Here is a 26720-nt window from a genome sequence, read left to right as displayed (position 1 = left end):
GCAAGAGCAAAGGCTCCAGGCTGAACTCCTAGTGTGAAATGAGTCATATGTTCCAAATCATGTTTCCTTTTTTCAATATTCTTACTTAGCTATTCATTTCCCTAAAGTACATGAAGATGAGATGTTCCTAAGTTACCTTCTATTTGCTCCCAGTACATATACTGTTTTATTCCTATTTCTTATCTCCCTTTTCCAGCTTTTTCCACATTCTCAGTGAGCTTTGATTTAGGACCTTGTAGGCACAGACAACAAAGTCCATACTTTGAGGAAGAGATCATTTAAGTTGTTTCCCCTTGCAAGCTCTTTTGAGACCTCAGCCTCCCTTTGCACTGGAGACAGTCAGCACCTGCAAGGGCTTGATTCCTAACACTCATTATCATGAAGACCAAAGTTAAAATTACTTTTAGGCTGCAGAAGATAATCTAATACAGAAATGTTCATGTTATTCATTAAGTACGCAAGATGTGAAAATTCAATGTTTGCAAGCTTCCTGTTAGCTTCCCATCAGGATAGCCCAAGGAACTGATTGGTGCATATACCCATTTCACCCTTCATCTTACTTCGCAGCCATAACTGAAAGTCATAGAAAACCGTTTTCTCTTTTTATACTTGGGGTTATGTGTAATTTTTTTGTTGTATCTTTTGAGATTTCCATGTCTGCACACCAGCCATTATCTTTGGGATACTTTTTCCAATCATAATTGTTCGATCAGATTCCCCTCTCGCTTTAAAATTGTTCATTTGTAAAATTTTATTTTTGTTTATTTAGTGATATAGTTAAAATTTCAAATAAGTACCATCCTAAAGAGGTAATAATCTTTACTAAAATTTGACTGCACTAAACAACTTTCAAACCTGCAAATAATGACATATGGAAACTGATGTGAAAGACTATAATACCATACTGACTAGTCTCATGTCATATCTAACGAATTGTGTTCAGTCTGAATGTCAAGATGACCTTTGAGTATCGGAAAAAGTAATTTCTCTATTAAGAAAATTCACATATGGCATCTACCACAAGAAATATACACACCTTCCTGAACAAGCTCAGTGCCATCAAGGAAAAAATGAATGTAAAGACACAAAAGCTAATCTCATCTGCTGTAGCACATACTGTGCTGAGGGCACTCTGGATGGCCCCTTCCCCTCACTTTCATCACAATATGCATATTATTTATTTTTCATCACTGAACCGTTATTTTCTGATATCTGATAATGTTTCTGTCTTCAGTATTGCTAGTGGACCTTTATCTGTTTGCTGAGACACAATCAAAAGTATGAAGGGCAAAACCGTAGCCCATCCAAGCCAGTACACAGACTTGCTCTGATTTCAGTGAATTTTATATCAGACTACACTGAACAGTGAGCAACCTCCTCCCGATTTTCTCCTCGTACATTACCTCTGCCCATGACCCTCAATGCCAAGGAAATGTTTTCAAATGCTTCAAAATTTCATGTGAATTTCATTGCATCATCTATTGGAGACAGGTCACAGTATGTTAGAGATGTAAGAAATCCACTTTTATTTGTCAAGCAGCAAGTATCAGAAAATATAATTCACTAAAAAACTTAAAGCTATGCAACAAGGAAAGCTACGCAAACAGTTTATAGGAAAACCTCTTGTTGGAAGGGGAGACGGAGAAGGGAAGAAGGGAAGTTCTCTGCCCCCAGTCACTGTGTTTCAGTAGAAGTATTTATGGACTGACAGAGTTGTTACACAGCTCCAGAACCTGGCTTAGCAGAGACATAAGTGATCCCCAAAGAGGTCAGCTGTAATAGCAGAGGTAAAATGCATCAAGATTAAGTTAAACTTAACTTTGTAACCGCAGCCCATAAAGATACTGAGCAACTAAAGCACTACTTTATTGCCTCTTCCCTGGGAAGCGGACAGCGGGAACGTGGTGATGTTCAGCAGCTCATGGGGCTGAACTACCACAGCAGCATGGACTGGGTTTGATTTTGCAATGACTTGCCAGAGATTGGATATTAATTTCTTCTGCTCATCCAGGTAGACCAAGGACCGTCACATCGCTGGGTGACTGAGTAGCTGCCAAGGGCTGTCACTAATGGACCCCCTGCTTGTAACTCCAAATTGCCAGAGACCACTCCAGGTGATCTGAACCTCAGCTGGGCTCTGCAATTCACCCCATGGAAAGTGTTGTCAATCTTTAACTTGCATCCCCATCATGGCTTATCAGAAGGGTGCTTGTAACTGTCAAAAAGTAACTAACCCCAAATATCCCACCTTCTCAAAACCCCCGAGACTCACTCCAGGAAAGGAAGAAGAAAAAAAAAAAATTAAGAAAGAGATCAGTTAAAGTTGCTTCTCAAAGGAAGATGTTGCAGGAATGTGGCAATCCTCCTCCCATGCTATCAACAAACTTTCAAAAGTCAACTGGTGACACTTTAGAGTCTTTACACTTATTTTAGATTATGTGTTGTTGTCTTCATCCCTGGGTGTTAAGTGCCCAGCACTGGGAGGGGCCCTCCTCCCCAGCAGTCGGGAGACGGGCTGCTGTTCTTACCTGACATTGTCATGCTTCTGGATGTAGATCTTATGAAACATCATATCTTCCTGTTTGGCATTAATGTCAGCTTTCATCTCCATGGCAACATGTCGAGGAAGTACAGAGAGCAGGAGACGCTCCTGTGGAGTCAGACAGATGAACCAATTAAAACACCTGCTGCCCAGTTAACAAACACACTTTGTTCTTTACTGGGGAGAAATGAGTCATCAGTTTGGTGAGAGATGAGTACCAAATGAAACGGTCTCCATCAACCCAGAAGCTGATGCCCTAACAAGTCATATGCTATTCTGCCCCAACCCCACAATAAAAATTCAATGATTTTATAAGAAAAATTATGATTTTTCATCCCAGCTGCACTGGCTTGTGATCCATGGTTGCCAGTTCTTGCAAATGAAGGAACCATGCAACTCAAAAAGTGCCTGTGCACCATTCTTGCAAGGACTCTCATAAATTTTACTGTCTGACCTCCCACACAGCCTCTCCACACCACCACGAAGTGCTCTTTCACATAACACCAGAGGACTGATATCCTAACACCCTTGGGCACCATTTAAAATTCCTTCCTTTCCTATCTAATCATCTAAGCACTTTCCCCCAACAGGCACAAACCTGTTCTTAGCAGCTAATAAGTCAATAGGAATGCCCCGATAAAGCTAGAATGAAAAGTTAGCCCAACTATACAATGCAGTATTATACTTCCACACTTGAAACCGTGATTAGTGCCCAATAAGACCTGTAAATCCACCCACTCACCTACAAGAGCATTTTCAATAACCACCTCTGTCATCAACAATTCACTGCTCTCCACCCTCACTTGGCACTTTTATTTACTGGTAATAGATTGAGTGTGACTTTCATAACATTATTTTGTAAGCTGTTCCATATACAGTTTTGCATGCTAGGCAAAAATAAGCTATACGACAAAATGATGACTTTCTGCTACTTTTCCTAAAAACTCACACAAAAGCCCACGCTTGTTATTATTCTAAATTTGGTGGCACTTTCATGCAGAAGCTATAGAATTTAAATCTGCAGGTAATATGTGCCCCAGGGATGCATTTGTGTATTTCAGGAATCACACCTGAGAAATTCTGCCCAGACCTTCATTTTATTCCTACTCACACTTCTTGCACTTCAAAAGAAGTTTTTGCTACGGCTGAAGAAGGCGGGGAGCATCTCCATTGGGATCAGCTCCAACCTGCAGGCAGTGCTCTGAAATAGCTGAAGTATTCCAAAAGCTTGTGTCGCTCTTGTCTTTGTTATTTTTCTTTACCTGCAGTGAGCAGGGGGAAGAAAAGGGCCTTCCTTCCCGACGACACAGACACAAAATGGCAGAAACGAATGTCCCTAACCTTATCTAGCAGCTCATTAGTTCTCAACCACATAGGGAACAGTAGGGCTCAAACGCAGTCCTGACTCAGACGAGTCAGCAATTCTGCACTAATTACGTCACCACACCGCTTGCCCATACTACAGTTATAGACACATTCCTGGTTTCTAATTCCTAGTTTTAACTGGAAGTTCCCCATTTATTTCTTCCTCTAATGAGAGAGAGGAAGTTTGGGAGAACTAAAGGAAGACGAATTCACTGGAAATTTGCTGAGCATGCCCTGAGACATTTTATAGTCTATGGCACTGCCCAGCATTTCCTATTTTTTCCCCCCTTCAGTGTGTACCTTAAAGGATTGATTCTTGCCTCTGGTCTCTGAACAGGTAGTAATAACATGGAAAAAGATGTGTTGGAGGCATTTCTATCTCCTTTGCTCAAAACTGCAGCAGTCCTGACAAGATGCTTGTTTTTTAAAGAAAGCAAGCATTTTTTTTAAAAGAAAAAAAGCATTTTTTTTTAAAGAAAAACTCTCACTTTCACTAGCATACTGCAGGTGCTAACAGTTACATATCCAAATTTTTTTTTAAAAAAGATCATGAATCATGCATGTGTCCTCAGGCTTCTGTCAGCTACTAGCGTACTCCTTGAGCGCAGAAGCACAACACAGTTGTATGCTTTCCAGAGTAACTGGTGTATATGCTGTTTTCATTTGCATATTATAATAGGCATCCTCAAATGTGTGAAAGCTGCTATTTTACGTGTGATTTTACACATCCTTTAAATAAGTTGGAGCTTAACGGGAAGTTCAGGGGCACCCACAAGTTTGGAACATTCCCTGTAGGCGCATGAGTGTGGAGGGATGTTTATTTTTTACTTGCTTACAAAATAAGGACACATTCAGGGGACCAAGTTTCTCCTACTAGTACTCCAAGAGATTTTCACATATGTTTCAGGGTAACTTTTGCTTGAGAGCCCCCCCCCCTACTCTTCCTGACACCACAGGCACTTGCCAGATTAAATCACCAATATTTTCAAGACACTTGAGATCTCCAGGAGATGAACTAGCACCTCTCTAAACCATCACCATTCAGGGAACAAGATAGACTTATCCAGCGAAACAAAGGTATGTAACACAACATCCCTTCATGCAGCAACTAATTAGGAAGTTGAGCCATGTTACAGAGTTGGGCATTGTCTTTATTCTGTTTGTTGGGAGCATCACAGTCGCTGAAAATAGCCTCTGAAGCTAACAGGAGGAAGCTGTTAACAAGCGCCTTTGTAAAGCACAAGCCATGTTAAAAGGCCTTCAAAACAACAAAATCCCTGTTTTATTTCAAATGGAGCACAGAAATTAAAGTCTCCACTAGAGTACAATTATCATTTTGCTGTAATGACTAGAAAGTACTGCAGCCTTCACTATAAAATCACTTCTTACGCACCAATGAGGTGATTAGGACTGCTGTTTTACAAGTATAACAACGCAGCAGTTTGACCTGATAAAAAAAGCAAGAGCAAATTCATATATAATTCTCACTTCAAAATAAGATGCAAGTATAGTTCCACTGAATTATACATTAAACAAACGCAATCCAAGGAGCACTAGTCTCTAGAATAGGCACAGATGAAAGAGTATAATACAGATCTATTCAGTTTACTTACGTACACATAGATATATGTATACATGGGCACATATATCCCTATGACAACTCTGCACTACATAGGAATTTTAACAGTTTATGCCATTCTCTCCCAAGATAACTCCAAAGCACTACAGATATTTAGTGTCTTATGACTATACCTCTGTCCTCAGTTTTAATAGCACTTTTTTTCACCACAAGTTAAGTGATGCAGAAATAAAAAAGAGACAATGACTTTTCAGACAAGCAATGCTAGAAGTAAAACTGTGCAGTCCTGATAATCCATCTCTTACTCAAATCCTAAGTATTTGCCAGCTACAGCTTGTGAAGAACATCTGTTTCTTCATCCAAGAGTATTTTATTCTGGGCAAGCAACAGTGATTCCTGTTATGGCTCTGCCCTAGGTTATCTCAAATAATGAAATCCCAAGAAGTCTCTCTTCTGCATTGGACATTCTGGATTTTTATTTACTTTCTTGCTAATTTTGGGTGGTGGTAAATGTTTAATATAGGAAAATACATATTCCTTTACCAGAGATAATCTGCCTGTCTTTAATAGAGAACAGTACACAGGATCACCATCAGATCTCCAGAAACAGGCAAGCAAGGATAACAGTGTTGGGCTATGCACTTGTCTTTCCCTCCATCCCTGTTTGGAGACTGGCTCTCCCAGATGCGGGCAGAGCTGCCTTGATTTGTGTCTGCTGTCACCTCAAGATTATCTCAATGCATTATGCATAGGGATGCATCTGAACTGAACCTGGAGATCAACGTCAGTGCAGGCTGTAGCAACAAATAATCTTATTAAGAGTCCCCAGCTGCCAGGACCCACAGTTACTGCTGGAAGTACTGGAGAGTACTTCTAAGTGACCAGCTTTGACCCATGTATTTCTGATACCCTGGCTTTCTTCTGTATTGTATAGTACTTTCTGGGGAGAGGGAGAAGAAAAAGGCATAAAGGTAGGGCAATTGTCAGGGCTTTTTTCATTAACTACTGACACAGAAGCTCCTAAATCCAGCACAAGCATTTGAGCCATGCTGCTAAGGCAGTCTCTCAGCAGGGAGGACAGAGCTGTGATCAATAAGTAAAATGGGGTATTCTCTTGGCTCAATCCTTTCTTCCATTTCAAGGTGTGGAAGGAAGAGCAGCTGCTCGTTTCATCTTTCTGAGACTACATTTGTTACAAAGGAAAAAGAAGCCTTGAGTGTGAATCTCATTTTCATATATATACCAACAAAATGAAGCACGTGTACACAGTATTTCACGGTAAGGGTTAAACAGCAAGTCTGTCAGCCAGAAGTACCTCATAAAACACTGCCAAAAGAGAAATCCATAGATGAAGATGTGCTGAGACATGAGGGAAAATTAAGCTGTGTTGCCACAGAGATGCAAAGACACTCCAGTTGATTCATTCCACTGACCTCTTCCCCAAACCCACAACCAAGCTCTGAGATATCTCCCTAGGGAAGAGTGGAAGCTCTGTTTCATGATTCATTTCAGATTAGACTGGACAGACCACTACAAGATGTACTGCAGGGCAGAGATGTGTGTTAGCGAGGGAATAGTCAAGCTGCCCAGAAAGGTCTTTTGTATCTAATTCTGAGGACACGAGATTTGTTGCAAGAGAATCCAAGAATGAATTAGGGGAGCGGATACATTCGGTACCCTTGATGAATAGGCTGTACAGTGGCAGCAACAGGACTTTTTATAGCAAAAATATATTGAAGTTGGTGATGGATCTTACTTTTTGAACAAACACAATTCACTTGAGGCCTATAAGGTATACAGAGGTGTGCAAGCAGGTAGGAACCTTTGGGAAGGGCAGGAAGAGGACCCTCTTCAAAAGCATCAAGGGAAAGCATGTTCTGTGGGCCAGTTTTTACCTTTCACTTCTGAAACATGCTCAAGAGATACCTGTGGGCAGTGGCTTTGCTGACAAACACACCATGCTTTGACCTTACAAAGAGGGTCAATCTGAAACCTGCACGTTGCATGTGCATTCAACACGTGGCTTGAATGATGGGTGCAAAAAACCCACACAGACTCTCTGCGTACCGTGTAATTTTAATCCGCAGAGCGCACAGACCACAGGATTTGTTGATGTCTGCGGAGAAGTCTATCAGGGTATTGGGGAAGAAATACTCCCGTGACCTCTCTTTCAAACCTTTAAAAATCCTGCCCTTTACCATCAGGCTGTTCTTGCTTGGATTAGTCAAGAAGCAAGACGCCTGCAAATCCCATCCTGCAGGAACAACTTGCATGCTAATTTTGCTTCAGCGATTTCATTTTTTATTTCCCACTGTTGCTCTTACCTGCTGCTGGTTTTCCCTTTGAGAATGCAGCCTGGCTTGTATGCATTCCCTGGTCTCCTGGAAAGCCTGTCTTTGGGACACCTCTGCTGGGTAGTGGGTACACACGCCTACAATGTTTGTACAGGAGAAGATGAGAACATTGGAGACTAGCTGCAACAAAAGAAAAAAAAAGAAGGAGAAAAATACTTGGTTATGCTTTGCAAACCTGCCACCAGTAACAAAGCACCAGCCAGAACCCAGCCCCCTCCACGACTCCTTAATCCAAGCCATGCTCAAACCTCAAGATCTTAATTCCACTGTATTTTACCTATCTAGTTTTTAAAATAGAAAACTTCTATATACGGCCTCAAACACATGTTCTTAACACTGTTCTTAATACTGTGTATTACTTCACTGATAAAAAAGCCCCACAATTCCACTGGTAATACTGTAATCTTGCTTTTGGTAATCCAGTATCTTGGAACTACTGTGGAAAAAATCTATCTAAAAATGCATCATTGCTCTGTCAGCTAAGACTTAGGCAGACAGATCTGACAGGAACATAAATATTTCCATGTCTGTGTACCCACATATCTGGCTTGAAAACATATCAAAGATACATAAAACCATTATTATGAAATAGTGCATAAAATACTGAAGGGAAAATTTTGGTATTCACAAGGTTTAAGACTAACTGGAATATTTTTTTAATCTAGTTCCAACTCAAAATTTTATGTTACTAGATTAAAAAAACCCCATTTTTTACATTTCTGTGAACATGACTGAAGAAAGAGTTAAGTCTGAAGTATATTTGGCCTGAACAAGCACGAAGGAAAAGCTACATCGCTCTTCTGCTTCCACACAGGTTATGTTTTGTAAGGAAGCTGTCACATAACTTTTTCTGAAAACTAGTGTTGCAATCTTTTATTTCCCAACTATTTTTCAATAAAAGGGAAAAAAAAAATATCCATGTCCACTGGTGGCATTTGGTTCATACAAAATGTTCATAATTGCTTCTGATGGTATCATGTAAACATTTCCCTTGGCAGAGGTCAGTCACAGCAAAACTTTTTGAGAGTTGCACAAGCTGTACTGGATCTCCCTTTGAGGACAGACTGATCTGAAACAGGTCTCATCTCTTCTAGGGGGAAAGACTGTCAGACCTGCAAGATTCTTAAAAATAGGGATCTTTGGTCTATTCCCTAACGAGTCCAAATATAGCCTTCGCCTTTATTACTTTTTTTTACTGCAGAATGATAAAAGTAATTTCGAGACCAGCACATTCCTTGAAACTCCGGGGCCAGGTTCTGAAGGAAGGAGGGGTGCAGGGCATCCTCCAGCCCTGAGCAGACAGAGGTGCTCGGGACTCTCCACACCAACTTGGTCACTGGGCAGGAGAGAGGAGCTGCCCGCAGGTCAAACATGGACCCACATCTCGAAGAGCAGCAACCTCTCCGAGAAACCCCACTGGGATTACTCTAACTCTTTGACTACATCCATGCGCTAAGGCCAGCAACAATTCTTTTATGAACAATTCTGCCCTGAGAGAGGATTTAGGCAGAAGAATCTCATCTTTCAGCTCAAAAGAAGCAACACCTTAAGCTACAGCCAGCTGAGGGACTTCTCCCTGTGGATGGATGTCAGTAGATGGCAACACTCCAACTTCCCAAGCTCCTGTATCAAAGTGCTGCACTTTGGGCTATGTCCCCACAGTGAGTTCCCACACTTACATATCATACTACAGTACAATGACCTGCAGGTTATAGATAGCCACTGGGGATTATTACCAGTGCTAGCTATATGTCTTTGCAGATAACTGGTTTCCAAGGAGGAAACTGTTCTCATCCCCTACAGATTGCTCCCTGCATCCAAGGAGTCTACACTTCACACAGAGATAGGGCTATTGAAGGTGCAGGTCACACACACGAACAAGAAATAAGCCCTGATCCTAAACTCACACATTCTCTTCACAATTATATTCTCACTCAAATTTTTCTAAGGCTGGGTGGATCCTGCCAGATCCAAGGTCTTCCATCTCTCCCCCAAACTGATTTGACACCAGCCAACTCGCACCCAGATCCTGCCCAGTTACCCTAACTCAGTGCTGCATGCAATGGGCATTGGATGGCATTTTTTGGCTGATAATGATAATTTTTCAGGATGAAAAAATCCCCCCATAGTATAAAAAAAAACATTAGCACCTATTATAATGAGGGAACAGCTTAAAAAGGGAGCAGATATAGGGTTTTCCTAGGAGTTACTCTGATTCCTGCTCCACGGCTGCACTGATTGTGACTCACAGCCTGACTCACACTTCTGCAAGTTCAATACGGTTACTATGGGCTCAAAGGGGTTAACATTAAATAGCGCCTTTTGCATGGCTGGATTAAAGCAAGGCTCCCAAATCCTCTCTATTGGAGCTATTCATTTGTGCAGTAAGTGGAAAATTTGTCATGGCATACAAAACAGCATAAGAATGCACCATATATCTGAAATGGATAAAACTGAGAGCACAGAGATTTTAAGGAACTACACAGTTTTCTTTTTTAATCCCAGGACTCTGAGACTTCATTTCACTTACAGTCAATAGCACAAACCCAAAACAAATTCCCCAAAACAGTGACTCGAATCTTGCACCATGAATAGGAGACAATATGTGGTTTAGATGGCAGGTAACATATCAAGAGTTAACTGAACGGAAAAGAGGAACACCTCCATCCTGAAAACAAGCTCTTTTGGGTATATCTTGGTGCTAACAACAAGTCCCCCCAGTGGCGCCTACCCATGACGATGCTGTTGTCATGATGATGCCTTAAATAGCTAAGCTGTACAGTTCAAGGCACACGATTCGTATTGTGCACAGAGACCAACATTGTCAAAGGGGAGTACAAAAAAGACCATGAGGCTTCACAGTATTGATAATGTTTGTGGAACGCAAAGCAATTTAACTTTTCAGCACCTACTGACGTCATTTTATACAAACCCAAGGGACTTCACAGACTGATTTACAAGACAGAATCAGATGATCATGCTTCATCAATTAGAAACAAAAACTATATTGTAATGTAATTTTTAAGTAGCAGGGGACAGACATCCGTATTTATTCTGTTAAGAAGAAGCTCATTTAATTCACAGTATGGCATCTTTGCAACACTCGGAAACATAGGGGGAGAAATTACAGTGTAATGTTGAAAGTATCAAAGATCTGCAGAGATTTAAAACTGAAGCTCCTACTATTTGCAGTAGCACTTGTTATGCGAGCAAGAGCATTTTGCTCTATATTTGTTCACGATAATTTTCTTCACAGGTATTTAAAAATAAAATAGAGAAAAAAAAAAGAAAAAATATTTCTAGTCCCATTAATTTTTTTCACAGTCCTCTGTCTTAATAAAATAAATGTATATCCTGTTTGCCAAATGGTACTACTTGCTTATCAGCTTCCTTGCCATTTTGCTATGGTAACCAGCTTCAGTCTCAGGAGGAAAGAGATGATGTAGATAATAAAAAACTGATTCCCTAAGCTCCACGGTGTGAAAAGTAAAAACATATTATGGCAACTATTTCAGACAATCTGTGCTTGAAGAGCTGTTCAAGGCAAAGGGAAAATATAGCTGTCTATTTTGTAGTTGATTTCCTTCCCCTGTCTAGCTAGAGATTTAGGCTGAGAAGATCCCTACCCTTCTGATTTTGGAAAATAATGGTTTATAAAAGACTATTTCACTTAAATATAACTCCTAGTTAAGCTATTAAGCCTGCCTGCAGTATTGCCATCTTTCAGTATTTCATAAACTCACACGTTTATTCTCACAGCATCTGCGTGTGGCAGAGGAATGCTATTCTCCTGGTGTTACAGAGGCAGAGTTCGTTAAAGGTGATTCAGTACCTAAGGAAAAGCTATGTACTACGAGGGGCTTTCAAACACCACCACGACTTCTTAGTTCCACTGAAATAACAGATCACTCAATCTCAGACCACAAAACAGACTAGACAGTTTCTAGTTACTTTGACTTCACTGCACAAACAGAGCACTACACTGCTTTTGTTGAATCTCTTGCAGGAAACTGTTTTCAATATTTTTTCCCTTGATGACTGAAAGAAAAAAAGAGAAAGTTGGAAACAGTTTAGTTCCACGTGTCCTTGGAGTTATGAAAACCTGGTATTACAAAATCAAAATTGAGAGCTAAATTTGGCCTGACACTATTGTTACAAAATTGATGTTTCAGGCATTTCAGGCTAGGCTGAGGAAGAACCGTGACGGCTCAGTGACCAGGGGAGAGCCTTCAGACCACCACAAACTGAAAAATGTATCAGCTTGCATCAATATTGCCACGCTTCTCCCTGCTGTGTTTCTATTCGATTATTCTTCAAACACCAGATGCTATTCAATATGTAATTAAGAGACAACAACATGCTTAAGAGGGATAGTGTCAAGATAAATCTTGTTAGTTCCCTACCTCTGCCAGAGCAAACAATGCTGGCTACTGACATGAGAAGGTGGGCCGTGTTCCTCAGAATATCACCATTTATTATAAAAAACACAGCTCCTGGTTTTTCCTAAGTTACTCTGCTTTGGTCCATTCTCTTGCAGCGGCTTGGGGTTATTTCTGTTCTGAGATCACAGCACTAGGCTATTCTCCGTTAGTTTCCAACACCACTAATCAGTATTTTTTTCTTCTATCTATTTTTTCATTTAAATCAAAATATTGTTTTGATATTTTCATAAAGGCTCATTTTGAAAACAACTACATTCAAGCTTCTGGTGTGGTGCAGTAAAACTGTCACAAGGAGAAGGAAAGCACATACATGGAGATTAAAAAGTCATGCAAAACCATCTAGAGCAAACAACAAACTACCTATCCGTTCTGTCCAGAGCGTGACACTGCTCTGCCTTGCTTTCCAGCTCTCATGATAGTCATCCAGTAGCATATTCTTTGTTAAATCAGTTATCAGTGCAACAGCTAGGTTAAAATAAGATAACGACTGAGTTTCTAGAATACATTTCATAGTGGTTGTATAATGAATTGACAAATTGGTCCAATTATTAATTGCAGGGGCAGACACTGAAAGTAGCTTTAGTTCTGAGAGTTCCTTTTTTAACCTTGAAAAATTATTACAACATCTTTAATACTTAACTGAAACAACCTAAGAACAAAAATATGATGGACTACAAAAACTCTCCAAGATATTTCTACAGCACCTATGCGTGCAATCCTGAACAGGAAGTATGGATAAATTCTAAAGATAAAAAGCACAAATACGAAAAAACGTTGTTGTTATAAGGTATAGCTGGTGCTGTGTTTTAAACACTTTCCTTGAACAGCAATTAACCCTCTATTGCCTCTTTACATACTCTCTAATGAAAAAATTGGAGCAGCTATAGAGCCAAAGGCATAATGAAAATTAAAACAAATGACAACATCAGCTGTCTCTAAGATCAAATTACTCATGTATTTGTGCTGTATATACAACAACATCTTTCATTTCCCAGAGCTACAACTAGTAGAGTACTAAGACAGTGAAAACTTGTAGATTATGCTAGAAAGATAATTAAACAGTTAGTCATATGGTCTTCTCCCAGTGTTTGGCCAGTAAAGAACAGGATAAGTACTAGTGAAGAAATTACGAGGAGTTTTTTACTTTAAATGTGACAAGTACTTTTACTGAGTACTTGAAATAACTGCAACAACAAAAGATTACATCAAAACACCAGAGTCTAAGAACAAAATTTCTGAAGTTCATAGAATCATTAAGGTTGGAAAAGACCTCTAAGATTATCAGGTCCAACCATCCACCCAATACCACCATGCCTACTAAACCATATCCCCCCAAGTGCCACATCTACATGTTTTTTGAACCCCTCCAGGGACGGTGACTCCACTAGTGCCCTGGGCAGCCTGTCCCAATGTCTGAGCACTCTTTCAGTAAAGAAATTTTTCCTGATATCCAGTCTAAACCTCCCCTGGAGCAACTTGAGGCCATTGCCTCTCATCCTATCGCTAGTTACCTGGGAGAAGAGACCAACACCTGCCTCACTACAATCTCCTTTCAGGTAGCTGTAGAGAGCAAGACGGTCTCCCCTCAGCCTCCTCTTCTCCAGACTAAACAGCCCCAGCTCCCTCAGTTGCTCCTTGTAAGACTTGTTCTCTAGAACCCTCACCAGCCTCATTGCACTTCTCTAGACACACTCCAGCAACTCAGTGTCTTGTAGTGAGGGGCCCAAAACTGAACACAGCACTCGAGGTGTGGCCTCACCAGTGCCGAGTACAGGGGCACGATCACCTCCCTGCTCCTCCTGGCCACACTATTCCTGATACAAGCCAGGATGCCGTTGGCCTTCTTGGCCATGTTCAGCCAGCTGCTGACCAACACCCCAAGGTCCTCTTCCACCAGGCAGCTTTCCAGCCACTCCTCCCCAAGCCTGTAGTGCTGCATGGGGTTGTTGTGACTGAAGTGCAGGACCCGGCACTTGGCCTTGTTGAACCTCATACAGTTGGCCTTGGCCCATTGATCCAGTCTGTCCAGATCCCTCTGCAGAGCCTTCCTACCCTCAAGAAGATCGACACTGCCACCCAAATTGGTGTGATCTGCTATATGGTGTCATCTGCTATATGGTGTCTTCCCTCGTTGTTTTGCTGCCTCTGTGCAGCAACCACTTACATGGTTCTCAGAACAGAAAACTGCTTACAGCCACCATCTTCCAAAGACTTCTCTAAGTGTGCTTTATGCACATGAATAGTGCTACTGAAGTTACCCTTTGAAAGTTTAAATGCTTCCCTAAGTCACAGGATAGTTTAACTATCCCAAAGTAGCAGAATTTATTAGAGTGATGCTCTAGATATGCAGTAAATCTCTTCAGTTGATGTCGAGAACACAAAATTTCTTTGCAGAAATACTTCTGAAACTTTTTTGCATATTCCTTCTATTTGGGAAGCCTACAAGCAGTGAAAGCTGTCTACTTTAATCTTTCAATTAGATTCTATACTCAGCATAAAGTTACTTGCTGAGAGCAAAGCAGTGGCATTGTGGCTGAAAACACTAAAAAACCCCTTATGCCACTTGTGAATGTCTCTGTTCAAGAATTACAGTCAATAAAAACATTACACTGAAGCTATCCACTCTGTGTACTTCAGTGGTCATCTCACCTTTCCAGCCCCAGTATATGTTGATCTCTTAGATGTGATGCTCTGTTCTCCCAGGGGAAAGCCAAACAAGTATTTTGCCCCATATAAATTCATTCTTTCTTTGGAATAAAAAATGATTATCTGATTTCCCTTTGAAATACATGGTTGCACTACACCACTCATCCAGAGCAAAAAACTAAGATTTTTTGTATTTTTCAGTTCTTCCACTTGTTTCAGAGGACATCAAAATGTTTGATGCTGCTTTCTTAATTTTAATGCCTCACGCCTTACTCTACACTTTAATTAAATTACTGATTGTTGTAATTGCAAACCTTCCATGCATTCTTTCCCACTGATATTCTTATTGTCATGCAGAATACAGTACTTATGATTTGGTTTTTTTTAGCAATTAAAACCATTAAACCCTGATTTTATTAAAGAACAAAACATTATCAATACGGATGTATTTTTAGTAAGCATCTCAAGAGGAAACATGCCTACATCAAACTGATAAATTCTGCTTCCCTATCACTGTTTCAGTAATTAATTTTTCTGCTGGGATTTCAGTGACATCCTATTTTCTTTGGTTACAGAGCAGTAAGGTTAAGAAGACAAGAATACACTGTCCTGACAAAATCCTGGCATAACACCAGCTAAAAGAAGTATTTCTGTGTCTAAATTTTCCTGGAACTCTATCACGATCCCAGCAAAGCATCCTCTGCATGGTGGCACAGCCCCGTGGGAAGGAATGCTGCCCTTCGCCAGGAATGAAATAGTAGGGATGGAGATTACCGGGTGCTGTCGTCCATCCTGACTGAATCTCCATGGCAAGAAAGTTTCTGTGCATCTTCACACTTCACATACTTTAAGAGCTATGAATCAGCACTGATTGTCATGTGAGGATGCTTGATGGTGAACCGGATGAAGCAAGCTGACAGTCCATGGCTAAGCAGGACAGACGGCTGCACTGGAAGCTGCCACTTGAGGGAAAAGCTCCAGTGGCCCCGGGATGCAAGAGTGAGACCCTGAAACAACTTAGGGGAGGGCTTCATCCACCGAAGCAGGGACATTTCCCCTTTCCCTTCCCCTGTTAAACATTTCAATCCCTGCTTTATTATTTAAATTATCACCTCTTAAGTCTTTGCAACCAGGCTGTTTCCTTCAACTCCAATGGCTTCATATCTTAAGAGATGGCACACCAGCCAGACGCCTCTCCTCAGCACAGAGAGCTAAGCACAAGCTTCAAGTTTGGCCAGTTTCAAATCCACTGTGGCAACCTCCAGAAAGAACAACATGCTAGAAATGGAGGGCTGAGATTGCCGCAGCTCTCAGAAGCAATAATGCACAGTAGGTTAGTTGGGGCTTGATTAATGCTCCAGCGCACTTAACCTGACCTTAGTGAAAATGCATTTGTACTACAAGTGAATTCACCCCCTTGGAAGTGTGATTATTTCTGAGCCATGGAGGTATCTCTGTGTCAAAGACTTCAGAAACCAAATACAATCTTACTGAAGTAAAAGCTCTTCAAACAGGACTTCAAACACGAGGTACATCTCTCTGAGGTCACAAAAGTGGATGAAAGCTCCTAGTGTGTCTGTGCACGATTCACAGCTGTCGTTGGGTAAACATATTCACACACAAGGTATGTCAAGATAATTTTGACAACTGCACAAAATTTGTCCAGATGCATCATAGCTTAGGCAATTTAGACAATTACTTTAGTTAAGAAAATTAAGCAAAGCTCTGATATTCCAGCAAAATCAGTTGTTCTGCAAATGACTGTAAGCACGTTTGAGTTTGGGTTGTCTTCATGCCAGTCCCACCTGCTCATGTGCTCCCAAACTGGGAGGAACTGTTCAGGTAAGACAATACAGTAAGTCTTATGTAAAAGGTGTTAATAGACAACACTGCAGTTGAATAGAAGTTGGGTTAAGAAGCCTGGTTATGCTTTCAAGATTCTCCACAGTGCCTCCGAAGCTAAGGAATCTGTAATCAGTGAGGAAAAAGGTCGAGAAACATGCTTGATTCATCTTTTATATCCTATTTCCTTCCCTATTCAGTGGAAGAAATGTGAGAGAAAGAAGCCAAATGCTTAGATTTTCTATCAGGCCCTCTTAAAATTAGTCCACTACGCTGAAAAACACATGAAACTCCCTTTAGTATATGGTAACTAACTCAACAAATACATATGCTGATTTGATCCATGATGGGATCAGGATTTTGTTTGCTTTGCTTTTCTGCATTATTTTTTTTTGTTTTGATCAGTTTGTGCCTGGCAGCCAGTATTCACCTACATGATCTCAGCAGAAGAGACCTCGGTAGCCCGTCCTGCAGGATCCCAGTTCTTCACAGTCACCTCCATGGCTGTCACTACCTGCTCTCTCCATCCTCCTGGCAAGGGGTGCTCTGCCTTTCCCAGCAGCCTACACGCTGCCAGCAAACACATTTTACAGAGAAGTATATTCCCAAGACCTGTGGCTTCTTTCAATGGCTACGAGAAAAAATATTCGTACAAAATAAGCAAAATCATGAAGATCAACACCCCTCTGCTGCCCCCTCATCACAGTGCACCCTGGTCCTTAATTTTTCTAGGAATATTTCTGGGAGCCTGGACTCAGCTACAGGCAGTGCATCATCCCTTATCTTTCACAGTAATTTAAGAACAAGCATCACCTCCAGGTCACTGGGAAAACAAAAATATTTATCTAGTTACATGAAAATCTTGTTTATCTATGAAAAAAAAGTTATCCGATTGCTCAGCAGGCAGAAATGAGTGCCCTAAAAATGGTCTGTAAGATGCAAAAATTGTTATTTCCCAAGCATTTAGAATGTGTGTTTTTGTGAGGTGGTGAATTAGGTTGGTTTTGCTTGTTTGTCTCAGAAGAAATATAAAATTGGAGCAAGAATGGAATGCAGACGGATTTTTGGGTTTTGATTTTAAGAAGACCTTCCTTCTTCTTCTGTTGCTGGATTTCAAATCAAGCTGGAGCAGCCTGCCCACAAACTATGCTCCTTCCTATTAACATCCCTACCGCAACCTATATTTTTAATAAACAAAACTTACCAAGCACCACCAGCAAAGTTTGAACTCTTGAACTGAAGCAGTGGCTTGTACCAGATGAAGTGAAGGAGCAGCATTCATAGCAGACAGCAAAGACTGTGCACAGCCACCACTGATATGCCAGTCCATGTGTAAGGGATCTGACTGGACCACAGCTGAATACTCTCCTTTAAAAGCTGATGTGTGGCTTTGCCAGCTATTACAGTAAACCAACCTTACTTCCAAATGACAGAGGTAGCATAGAAGTCTGAGATCTGTTACTGTATCTTACGGTCTGGCTGCTTGAGCAGTCAAGCATACTGATCTCTAAACAGATTTTGTTTCAACAACACAAAAACTATCAGTAGGCAAATTCCCAACCAAATTTTAAATAAGCACAACGGACAGCTTGAAGGCACATTCCTTGGCCTTCAGCTTTGTCAGACTGAATTTCAAAGGTCTACAGTCATACAATAAAAATTTTATAGTGAAGCTCTAAACACTCTTCAGAATTATTTTTATAAAGGCAAGTGTAAGACAACCTAACGACAATGGTTACAACCAGCTCTGTTTATAATATAAATTACACAACACAGTTTAGCCTGTCTTTATTTCATTAAACACAACCCCTCTTCCCTCTGCCTTTGGAGCTGCACTACTTCCCTCCACATGTGTCTTTCATTCCGCCTTCTTTATATGGTAACTCTCCATATTATCCACCCTGGACTTTCTGCTCAGGTCCCCAGTCCTGTCTTTCCACAAACGCACACACAAATGCACGGCCTCACAACTCCAGGATCAGACCAAATGAACATTTTTAAATTAGCCAGCATGAACTTCATTCTTTTCTGATAGTCCCCACAATTTGTTCACTCTGCTACTACATGAGCTTTTCACAGAGTGCATTACAGGGCACAGATTTAATTGCTTTGCAGTATCCGAAGGAAAACATTTCAAGGTGTATTTTCGAGGCGTATGTATTGAAAACATTATCCAAGTCCCATACCACAAGACTGCATCATTAATTTCTGTAAGCATTGTGAAATGGCAGGAAGCTGGATTCTTGAATCAAGTTTTACTATAGCCGAAGGTCATTTTTGCTAGGATCTTAAACCTGCTTTTTCTCACTGTCAGATGCCTAAGATGAATATACTGAAAATATTGATATTACAAAACTGTAAAAATTCAAATGTTTAACAGAAACAAACAAATCAATCTCACTTCGCTGGAGATGCACAGTTTGGAAGAGTCTTTGAATTCTGACAATTGAAGTAAGCTGGGTCTGCTGAGAATTGGGCAGGATATAAAGAAAATAAATCCAAACTTCTGTAGCTAGTGGGAAATTTTTAGTCTGTAATTGAGCATGTACTTTTATTCTCCCAAAGATCATTACAAGAGATTATGCAGCTGAATAGGTTTTCTGAGGAGAACTTAAAATAGACCCAATATTATGCTAACCTCCCCAAGAGGATACTGTACAATATAGTTTTGGACTTTAAATTATGAATATTTAAAGTAACCTAATCTGAGGAAGAGAGACAGAAAAAAATAGGGAGTACGTATTTTCAGAATTTTTTTGTTATATGACAACAAGACAGCAAAGGACCTAAGAGACCTCATGGACTATTTTGTTCATTTCCCACTTGCCTCTTAAAAAACTGCTGTATCCAAAAATTAATACAACAATTCTGTTAAAGTTTAAAGGGCATTGAATAGCAGTACTTGTTTTTGTTATATTATATACGTTGTATATCTGAAAGAGACACTTATATTTCCTGGAGTGGACAATACTGATGATAAACAAATTGGCTTGCAATCTACTTTCCCCTGTCATCATTGTCTGTTGCATTACTGCTTAAATATTTAATCATGGCATTAGATTTTTCATTTCCAAGAATACAGTACCTGTGCACTTGGCCTTGCCTAGTAAGCCTTTCACAAATCAGCACTTATATTATGTGGACATTTATTAGTATACTTCAAAACAAAATGAGTTTATGAAAAATACTTCAAACGTGGAAGATAACTGGATAAATAATTGCTTAAAGAGGAAAAACATAGCTGAGAGAGGTTTTGCTATCTACTGAAAATCAGGTACGGTTATTGCCTTTACATCTGGGAAATGAGAGCCACATAAAAACAAATAAACAGTTTCTCAAGAGATCATAATAATAAAAAATGGTATAAAGTGGTGTAAAATCTTTCAGTGTGTGATCAGTTCCATGATGGTGGTTTGAAATCATAGATTGGTTCTTTGCCATGCTACTGTAATGTGATAACATTTGTCAGTCTAAATCCAACAGGGAGCTTCTAAGCTGCTTTTGATAGGATAAAGATATTGGATCCAGTTCTCTATTCTTATCAGTTTAACTCTATCAACTTAAGACAGATAGAACTAGGGAAAATGATTAATTATATCTTATCAAACACTTCTTAAGGCTTTACGATAATCAGTCATAAGCAAGTATGAGATACCCCTTCAAAGGCAAAGCAGGTGGTCCTTGACAGATAGCAGTGATAACTGATACATCATCTGGTGCACAGAAGGCCCAAACGTTCTAATAGGCAACCTGCTGCAGAGCTGATAACACTAAACAGAAGAAAAAGTGAAAGGATGATGAAAGTTGTGATTCCAGATATGCAATGAAAAGTCAGGAGGATGCAGAAACAGAACAGACTAGAATAAAAGACTCAAATGGGTCTTTTCTGCCATTGACTTCCCTCACCCATTGAGGTCTCCAAGAGACTCTTTAAAACTAACCAACTGCTCTTTTGAGAATGTCACATACCTTTCCTAAACAAAGAGTAGAAAAGTTTCTCAAAACCGTTCCATAAGAAGTTCCAGAAAATAGTCATGAAACTCTTAAAAGACAAACAACAAAATACACCAACTCAGATGCATCTTGTTTGCTTATGAATAAAAACTCTCCAAACCCTATTCCTTTTTAAGGAACTATTTCAGATATTTGTAGCAGAAATCAACTGATAAAACCAACTATTTCAACAATCTGATGCTCAGCCATTGGCATAATGCCAGGCATCACATAGGTATCACAAAGAGTACCAAGCACAGCTCAGTTTGTCTAATACTGTTATCACCAGAACCTGGGCAGCAATTTCTTATGTGGTTATCTGTCAGTTTGTTTGTTGCATTCATGTTTAACTGAAAAGTTCACAATGACTATGTAGTTTTGAAACACACCCCAGGAAAAAAAAGGGGGGGGGGGGAGAGAGAAGGGGGAGTGTGGTGGAACCTCAGAAGAGGCAGAATCCAAACCAAATGGGACTGAAGAGGGAAACGGAGATGCAGAAGCGGAGATCAGAGCAGAGGGCCAGGACTAGTAAGTTATGGACAGACGCACAGACATCTGCACTTTTTCTGAAAGGATTACACATTTGCTTCCTATAGAACCTGAAATCAAACCATTATTCTTTTCCCCCACTGTTTTTTCTGCCTAAAAAAATAACTTCTGGTCAATAACAAACTACACGTACAATCCCCTCACTTGGCAAGTCTGCAAAGAACCAAACCACCTCTGTTGCTACACCTTGCTGGCAGAGAACACAAGCATTAAACACTGTCTATCCTGAGACTGCCTTGAAGAAGGGAAGTGAACTGAGGCTGCAGAGGCCACCTAAATGCTGAATAATGTTGATCAGCTCAGAGGCAAGTTTTTATCAAACAAGGCTCAGTAGGCAATGTGTCACACTTCCTAGCATGAGTGCCTAACCTCACAGATTCAATTTGCCCTTACAATATCACTTTTACAGTGTAATATTGCTATATCTGATAATCAGTGCTGAACAGATCAGGAAGAACTATCTTACAAATGGCTGTTTAATTAGTTCAGAGTAAGCTGTGCTCCTTTCAAAGAGAAACTAATTGGAAAATCGGCACCAAGTTTTATTGGACTTCCAATGTGTATTTGATACAAGTGAATATCCAGGACCTGAACTCTGTGGAGCGTATTTACCTCCCCACTGTTTCCTGCCACTACCGATGGGTCAGATGCTAGCATCTAATCATGATTCCATCCAGCTATGCACACATCAGGTCTAAAAAACGGGAATTAAAATGCTAGAAGTTACCTATCCACAAGAATTAAGGAAGGGAACTGGAGATTGAAAACAACAGAAACAGGAAAATTATGTTGGGTGCTTCCCATGCCTGTCTATAATTCAAGGAAAGTGAGCAGGGTGATTTCTTGGGGGAGGGGAAGGGTAAAGAAAGACCTAAAGAGTACATTGTCCTAGGTCCACCATCCTATATACGATCATAAAAGCCGCTAGAAGTGGAAGTAAATGTATCTGACACTGAACAGCAAAGAAACTTTGCTGATCACAAAGTGCCTCTGCAAGCATGCCTTCTCAGGTCTGCTCCTGCTTCTCAATTGGAGTGCCTAACATCAGCTCCAGCATCAAAGGAACAAAAGATGCACCCCGCAGTAACAGCTTCCACTTTAGGGAGAAAAAGGTCGGCCCTTGGTCTGAATGCAGACAGAAAATGTGCTCAAGTACACTGATTCTGAAAGTGTCTGGAAGCAGTCAAAGATCCCCGACATCGAAAATTGTCTTATTAACAGCAGGTGCAATTCCCTCAGGGGAGATGAGTAACCCTGTGCCATGGCATCTCAATTTTTCCCCAGCTCTGCAGAATTGCCTCAGTCCACCTACAGCTAAATTTCACCCAGCAGGTGTTCAATCAAGCCCCTTTTTAGTGACTCTGTAACAGCTGTATCAAACAGCCAACACACATTTCTTCATGCTATCTTATGATTAAAAAGACAGGTAGCCTACATCTCTGCTCATCTAAGTATGTAAGGTTTCTGTTTCTGTGTTCCAGCATTCCTTGACATAGCTTGTACAACAATCCATCACCAGCAAGCACCAGGCAATTGAATACCTTTGGTCCCTCTAAACTGTATCCAGTTTCACCATGCCCAGCTCCTGAATATTTGGTAGAGGACACAACACAGCAAGCACAGCAAGGAGATTGACAGCGTGGGAACTTAACCAGATTCCTGAGAAACACTTTAGGCAAGCAGACAGTGGTCTCAGACTACTACCTTTACCTCTGTCCTTAATACATACTATGGGCATAATATTTTTATGTCCATAATATTTTTCAACACTTGCACTTGAAACCTGCTCAACATGCAGAGATCACCACTGATCAAGGAACTAATGCTGCTTCTACACTGTGCCGTGGCTTGAAGCAAGGCTGGTCTGGGGGGATCCCAATGCAAGGCATTGCCAGAGCTTCTCCGTTACAACTTCCCTTCCCCAGAAGGGGCACTTTGAAAAATTTACAGGAAAGTCCTTTCTCCTCCTCCAAGGAAGAAGCTTGAATTCTCCAGCTCCAAACTTGAATCCTTGCAGCTGCTTACACAAGGGAGGCTGGGTGCCCTTAATCCCAAGGAGATCAGCTCTGATTTGCAGAACCCACCTGCTGAGCCAAGAACAGCCTTGTTGCAGCTCATGAGTTAAAACCTAAGGCCTCACCAGCTTTCGAGAAAGGCCAAATTCTGCTATTGTTGCATCTGCACAACTGAAGCAAGGACAGCAAGTGTACATAGCTACTTAGACCTTGACTCCTACTGCTCTTATTTGAGACACTCGTCAAGACCACAAGACTGCTATGTCAGGTCTTCTCAAAACAGGGCAAAAGAACCTCCACCATTGAGTAGCTTATAGTTAACAGATGTGTTGCCAATATGTGCTATCATTTTCCCCACAGTATGATGGCTATATGGGTCTTCAGAGAAACAACAAACATTTGATTAATTCTCTCTCTACCTTTTACCTCAATGAGTCAAGCAGTTTGTGGTAAGACTCAAAATATTGACACCATCACAAGTACTTTATTCACACAGAAAAGAATTTATTTAATTACTAAAGCTATCTCCACTAATTTTTTACAACTGTCATGGAGTTTTTTATCTTTTAAAGAAACTATTAGGTTTCTGAAAATAACTTTTTTGATATATTTCTGTTTCCACCACAGCCTGCTCTGATCTGTAGGCCCCGACTACACTGTTTTCCACCCACATGAGCATCTAGTCCTTCTTGATTTGGCAAGTCATACAGAAAATGGAGTTATAGTCCAGACTGCTAGGATTATGATTCAGCCAGGATTTTAGCACTTCTAGGTGACCTTCTGTTCACCAGATATCATCAGACCAGGTCCCCTTCCATTTTTATTCTGGTAAATCAGTCCTTCCTTTCTGTCATTTGGCTGTTAACTCCCTCTCTTGCTGTATTGCAGAACCCATTTTTAATTCCCCTACAACACCTGATTTAAAACCATTCTGTGCATTTTCAAGGTATGCACATTGGAAATACTCTCTAGATCCTGTGCTGCAGGACTCAGTCACTAATCCATTTAAGCAGCATGAAGTGATACGAAAGTCAAATGCAAATTCAACTGGGAGATAAGTGTTTTTTTTGTCCTGGCCCCAGAGAGAAATCAATTTTTGGCATTTGTGCCCACACACTCAAAGATTTTCAGGTATATGGCTGTCACCAGTTCATTAAGATGCTTTGATGATGTGGTTTTAGAAGCTGAAACTCTGTATAAAATGTTCAATTTTTTAAAGCAGTTGAAGTAAATGAGCTGCTTCTACAGTAAAGCGTAGGGCACCCAAATCAAATGTAATTTATGTCCTTTTTTAAATTCCAGAAAATCTTAGTTCTTGTTCCCCTGCATGTTCTGGCCTAGCAATTATACCCTGAGTTTCGATGGAGACAAACACTGAGAGGTATTAGCAAACACAGTGAGGGTCACTGTTCAGAAGTGGAGTGATTTTATTTCCCACTGGAATCTACTGAGAATAGATGAACTACGGGATTCCAGAAGAACAGCTTGTTCTTGAGGCTTCACTCTGTTCAAACAGGAAAAACATAAGTTATTAAAATATACACACAGAGCATGAGGATTGAAAACAGGCTGTGAGGTCTTCTGCTCTCAAAATCACAAGCACAAATCCAGACTAGTGCTGGTCAAAGCAACTGCCTTTATTCTTCTCACTGCTTACTGCTTTTTAGTATTATCCTTACTATTAGCAGTGGCACGTCAGTATTGCTGTCCATACAGCTTTCCTCATTATACTATCACAGACGTTTCCATTCAAACCAAGCCTTCACAGTGGTTCAAGGAAGGAAGCTAATGACTGAGTAAATAAAGGGTGGGAGTCCACTTCAAACAGGCTCAGTCTTTCAAACCACCCTGTATTGCTACCTCTGCTAGACAGGCAAAACGCCAATCCTGACAACTCAAGGAAAGATACTTCAAGAAATCCTGTATTAGACCAATCTATCACTAGAATAACCAATATTCCTTCAAAATCCCATTACTTCGGTATTGACTCAGCAAGAAGGTTAATGTTTCTTTTGCCATCCTAAATGTAACAAGTATTAATAGTTTTATCGGCATGGTGGTGTTGGGTTGACGGTTGGACTTCATGATCTTAGAGGTCTTTTTCAACCTTAATGATTCTATGATTCTATAAGTAAGTAGGCGAAGAGGGAGCACTGATCTTAGGCAGTCTTTTTGGTACTTACCTGCTACAATCTCTCACCTACGTCCAAACTCTAGATTTAGTTTCTGATTTTAGCTGTAAGAAGGACAGAGTTAATTTTGTCTCATCAGAAACTGCACTAACAAGTGTTATATGATTTCCTACTTGATCATTAACCTGTCAAATTCAGCATAATAAACCCTTCACAAGTTTAAGGAAATACAAAAGACTTGTCACGGAGAGAATTTTAAGAACACGACAATGATGTATAAATTAAAAAAAAAGTACTGATGCTACTTTCTACAGCTGGATCCGCAAGAAATAATTTTCCACCTTCACACAGTAAAAGCAACTGCTTCAGTAAGAAGTTTTTTTCTTTTTTTTAAATTTCTTGAAACTTTCTGAGCTTTCAGTCTTTGCAAAGAACTCATCTGAATCATACAGTCACTCAAAATGACACTTTAATGCTTTTCAGGAACCAGGCAATGGTCTAGTATACATTAAGTTTATGATCTGTATTTCCTTGTAGTCTATCACAACCTAATAAAACTATGTCAACAAGCGTTAAGCAGGGAGAACTAACACAGTAATTTTCCAGCCACATTATGCCAGCTCTCAAATGCCAAACTTCTACTACCAGTGTATCTGCAGAGCCTGCAGAGGCAGCACATTGAGTATATTGCAATCTAAGCTGTAAGCAAGTTACTGCTGGCCAATTTTCTAACACAGCATTCAAATGCAAGAGATAATTCCAGGATCTCCACAAGCAATAGGAGGACAGTATTCCAGGCGCAGTTTGCACTCCTGAGTTTGGAAACATCTGCACTATCAGATAAAGAGCAGTACCAAGTTAATGAATTTCTCCAAAGTGTAAAGACAGCCACAGAACAGAGATCCTTAATTGGTAGCACAACTGAGCAATGAGGGCTATAATTTTGTGGGAGGAATCTCAGTGTAACTGTTTTTCCCTCACTCAATTGTTTCTCCTGCTGGCTAGCTCCACCAGCCATATCTTTCCTAGAAAGAGGGTCAGGAGGCCAGCCAGCGGTTTCAGGCTTCAAGGTCTACCTGACCATTCATCCAAGCCAGTCAATCAGTGCCTGTTCAACATGATCTGCATAGTGCTTTACCAATATTCTTTCCTGCCACAGGATTTAGCAGAGCAATCATGCTGAATCACCTGATAGAAACCGTGAGGTTTGGGACCCTGCTGCAGCAATGATATTTTCAGTACCCCATACACCGCATGTCTT

At 40.5% G+C, this 26720-nt stretch overlaps 1 protein-coding gene across 2 annotated transcripts in view; it reads right to left on the bottom strand.

Annotated features, from left to right (window-relative positions):
- The window catches only part of ADCY5 (adenylate cyclase 5), a 226402-nt gene that overhangs the window by 86564 nt on the left and 113118 nt on the right, over positions 1 to 26720 (bottom strand). For both annotated transcript variants that reach the window (XM_009943400.2, XM_075430846.1), the window contains exons 2-3: positions 7811 to 7960; positions 2529 to 2650 (exon numbers count right to left, since the gene is read on the bottom strand). In XM_009943400.2, the coding sequence (XP_009941702.2) occupies positions 2529 to 2650; positions 7811 to 7960 (272 nt within the window). The remainder of the gene's footprint in view (positions 1 to 2528; positions 2651 to 7810; positions 7961 to 26720) is intronic.

Source organism: Opisthocomus hoazin, chromosome 9 (genome assembly GCF_030867145.1).
Source record: "Opisthocomus hoazin isolate bOpiHoa1 chromosome 9, bOpiHoa1.hap1, whole genome shotgun sequence".
Lineage (NCBI taxonomy): Eukaryota > Metazoa > Chordata > Aves > Opisthocomiformes > Opisthocomidae > Opisthocomus > Opisthocomus hoazin.
The sequence above is the reverse complement of the archived record's forward strand: the minus strand, read 5'-3'. Positions and strand labels throughout refer to the sequence as shown.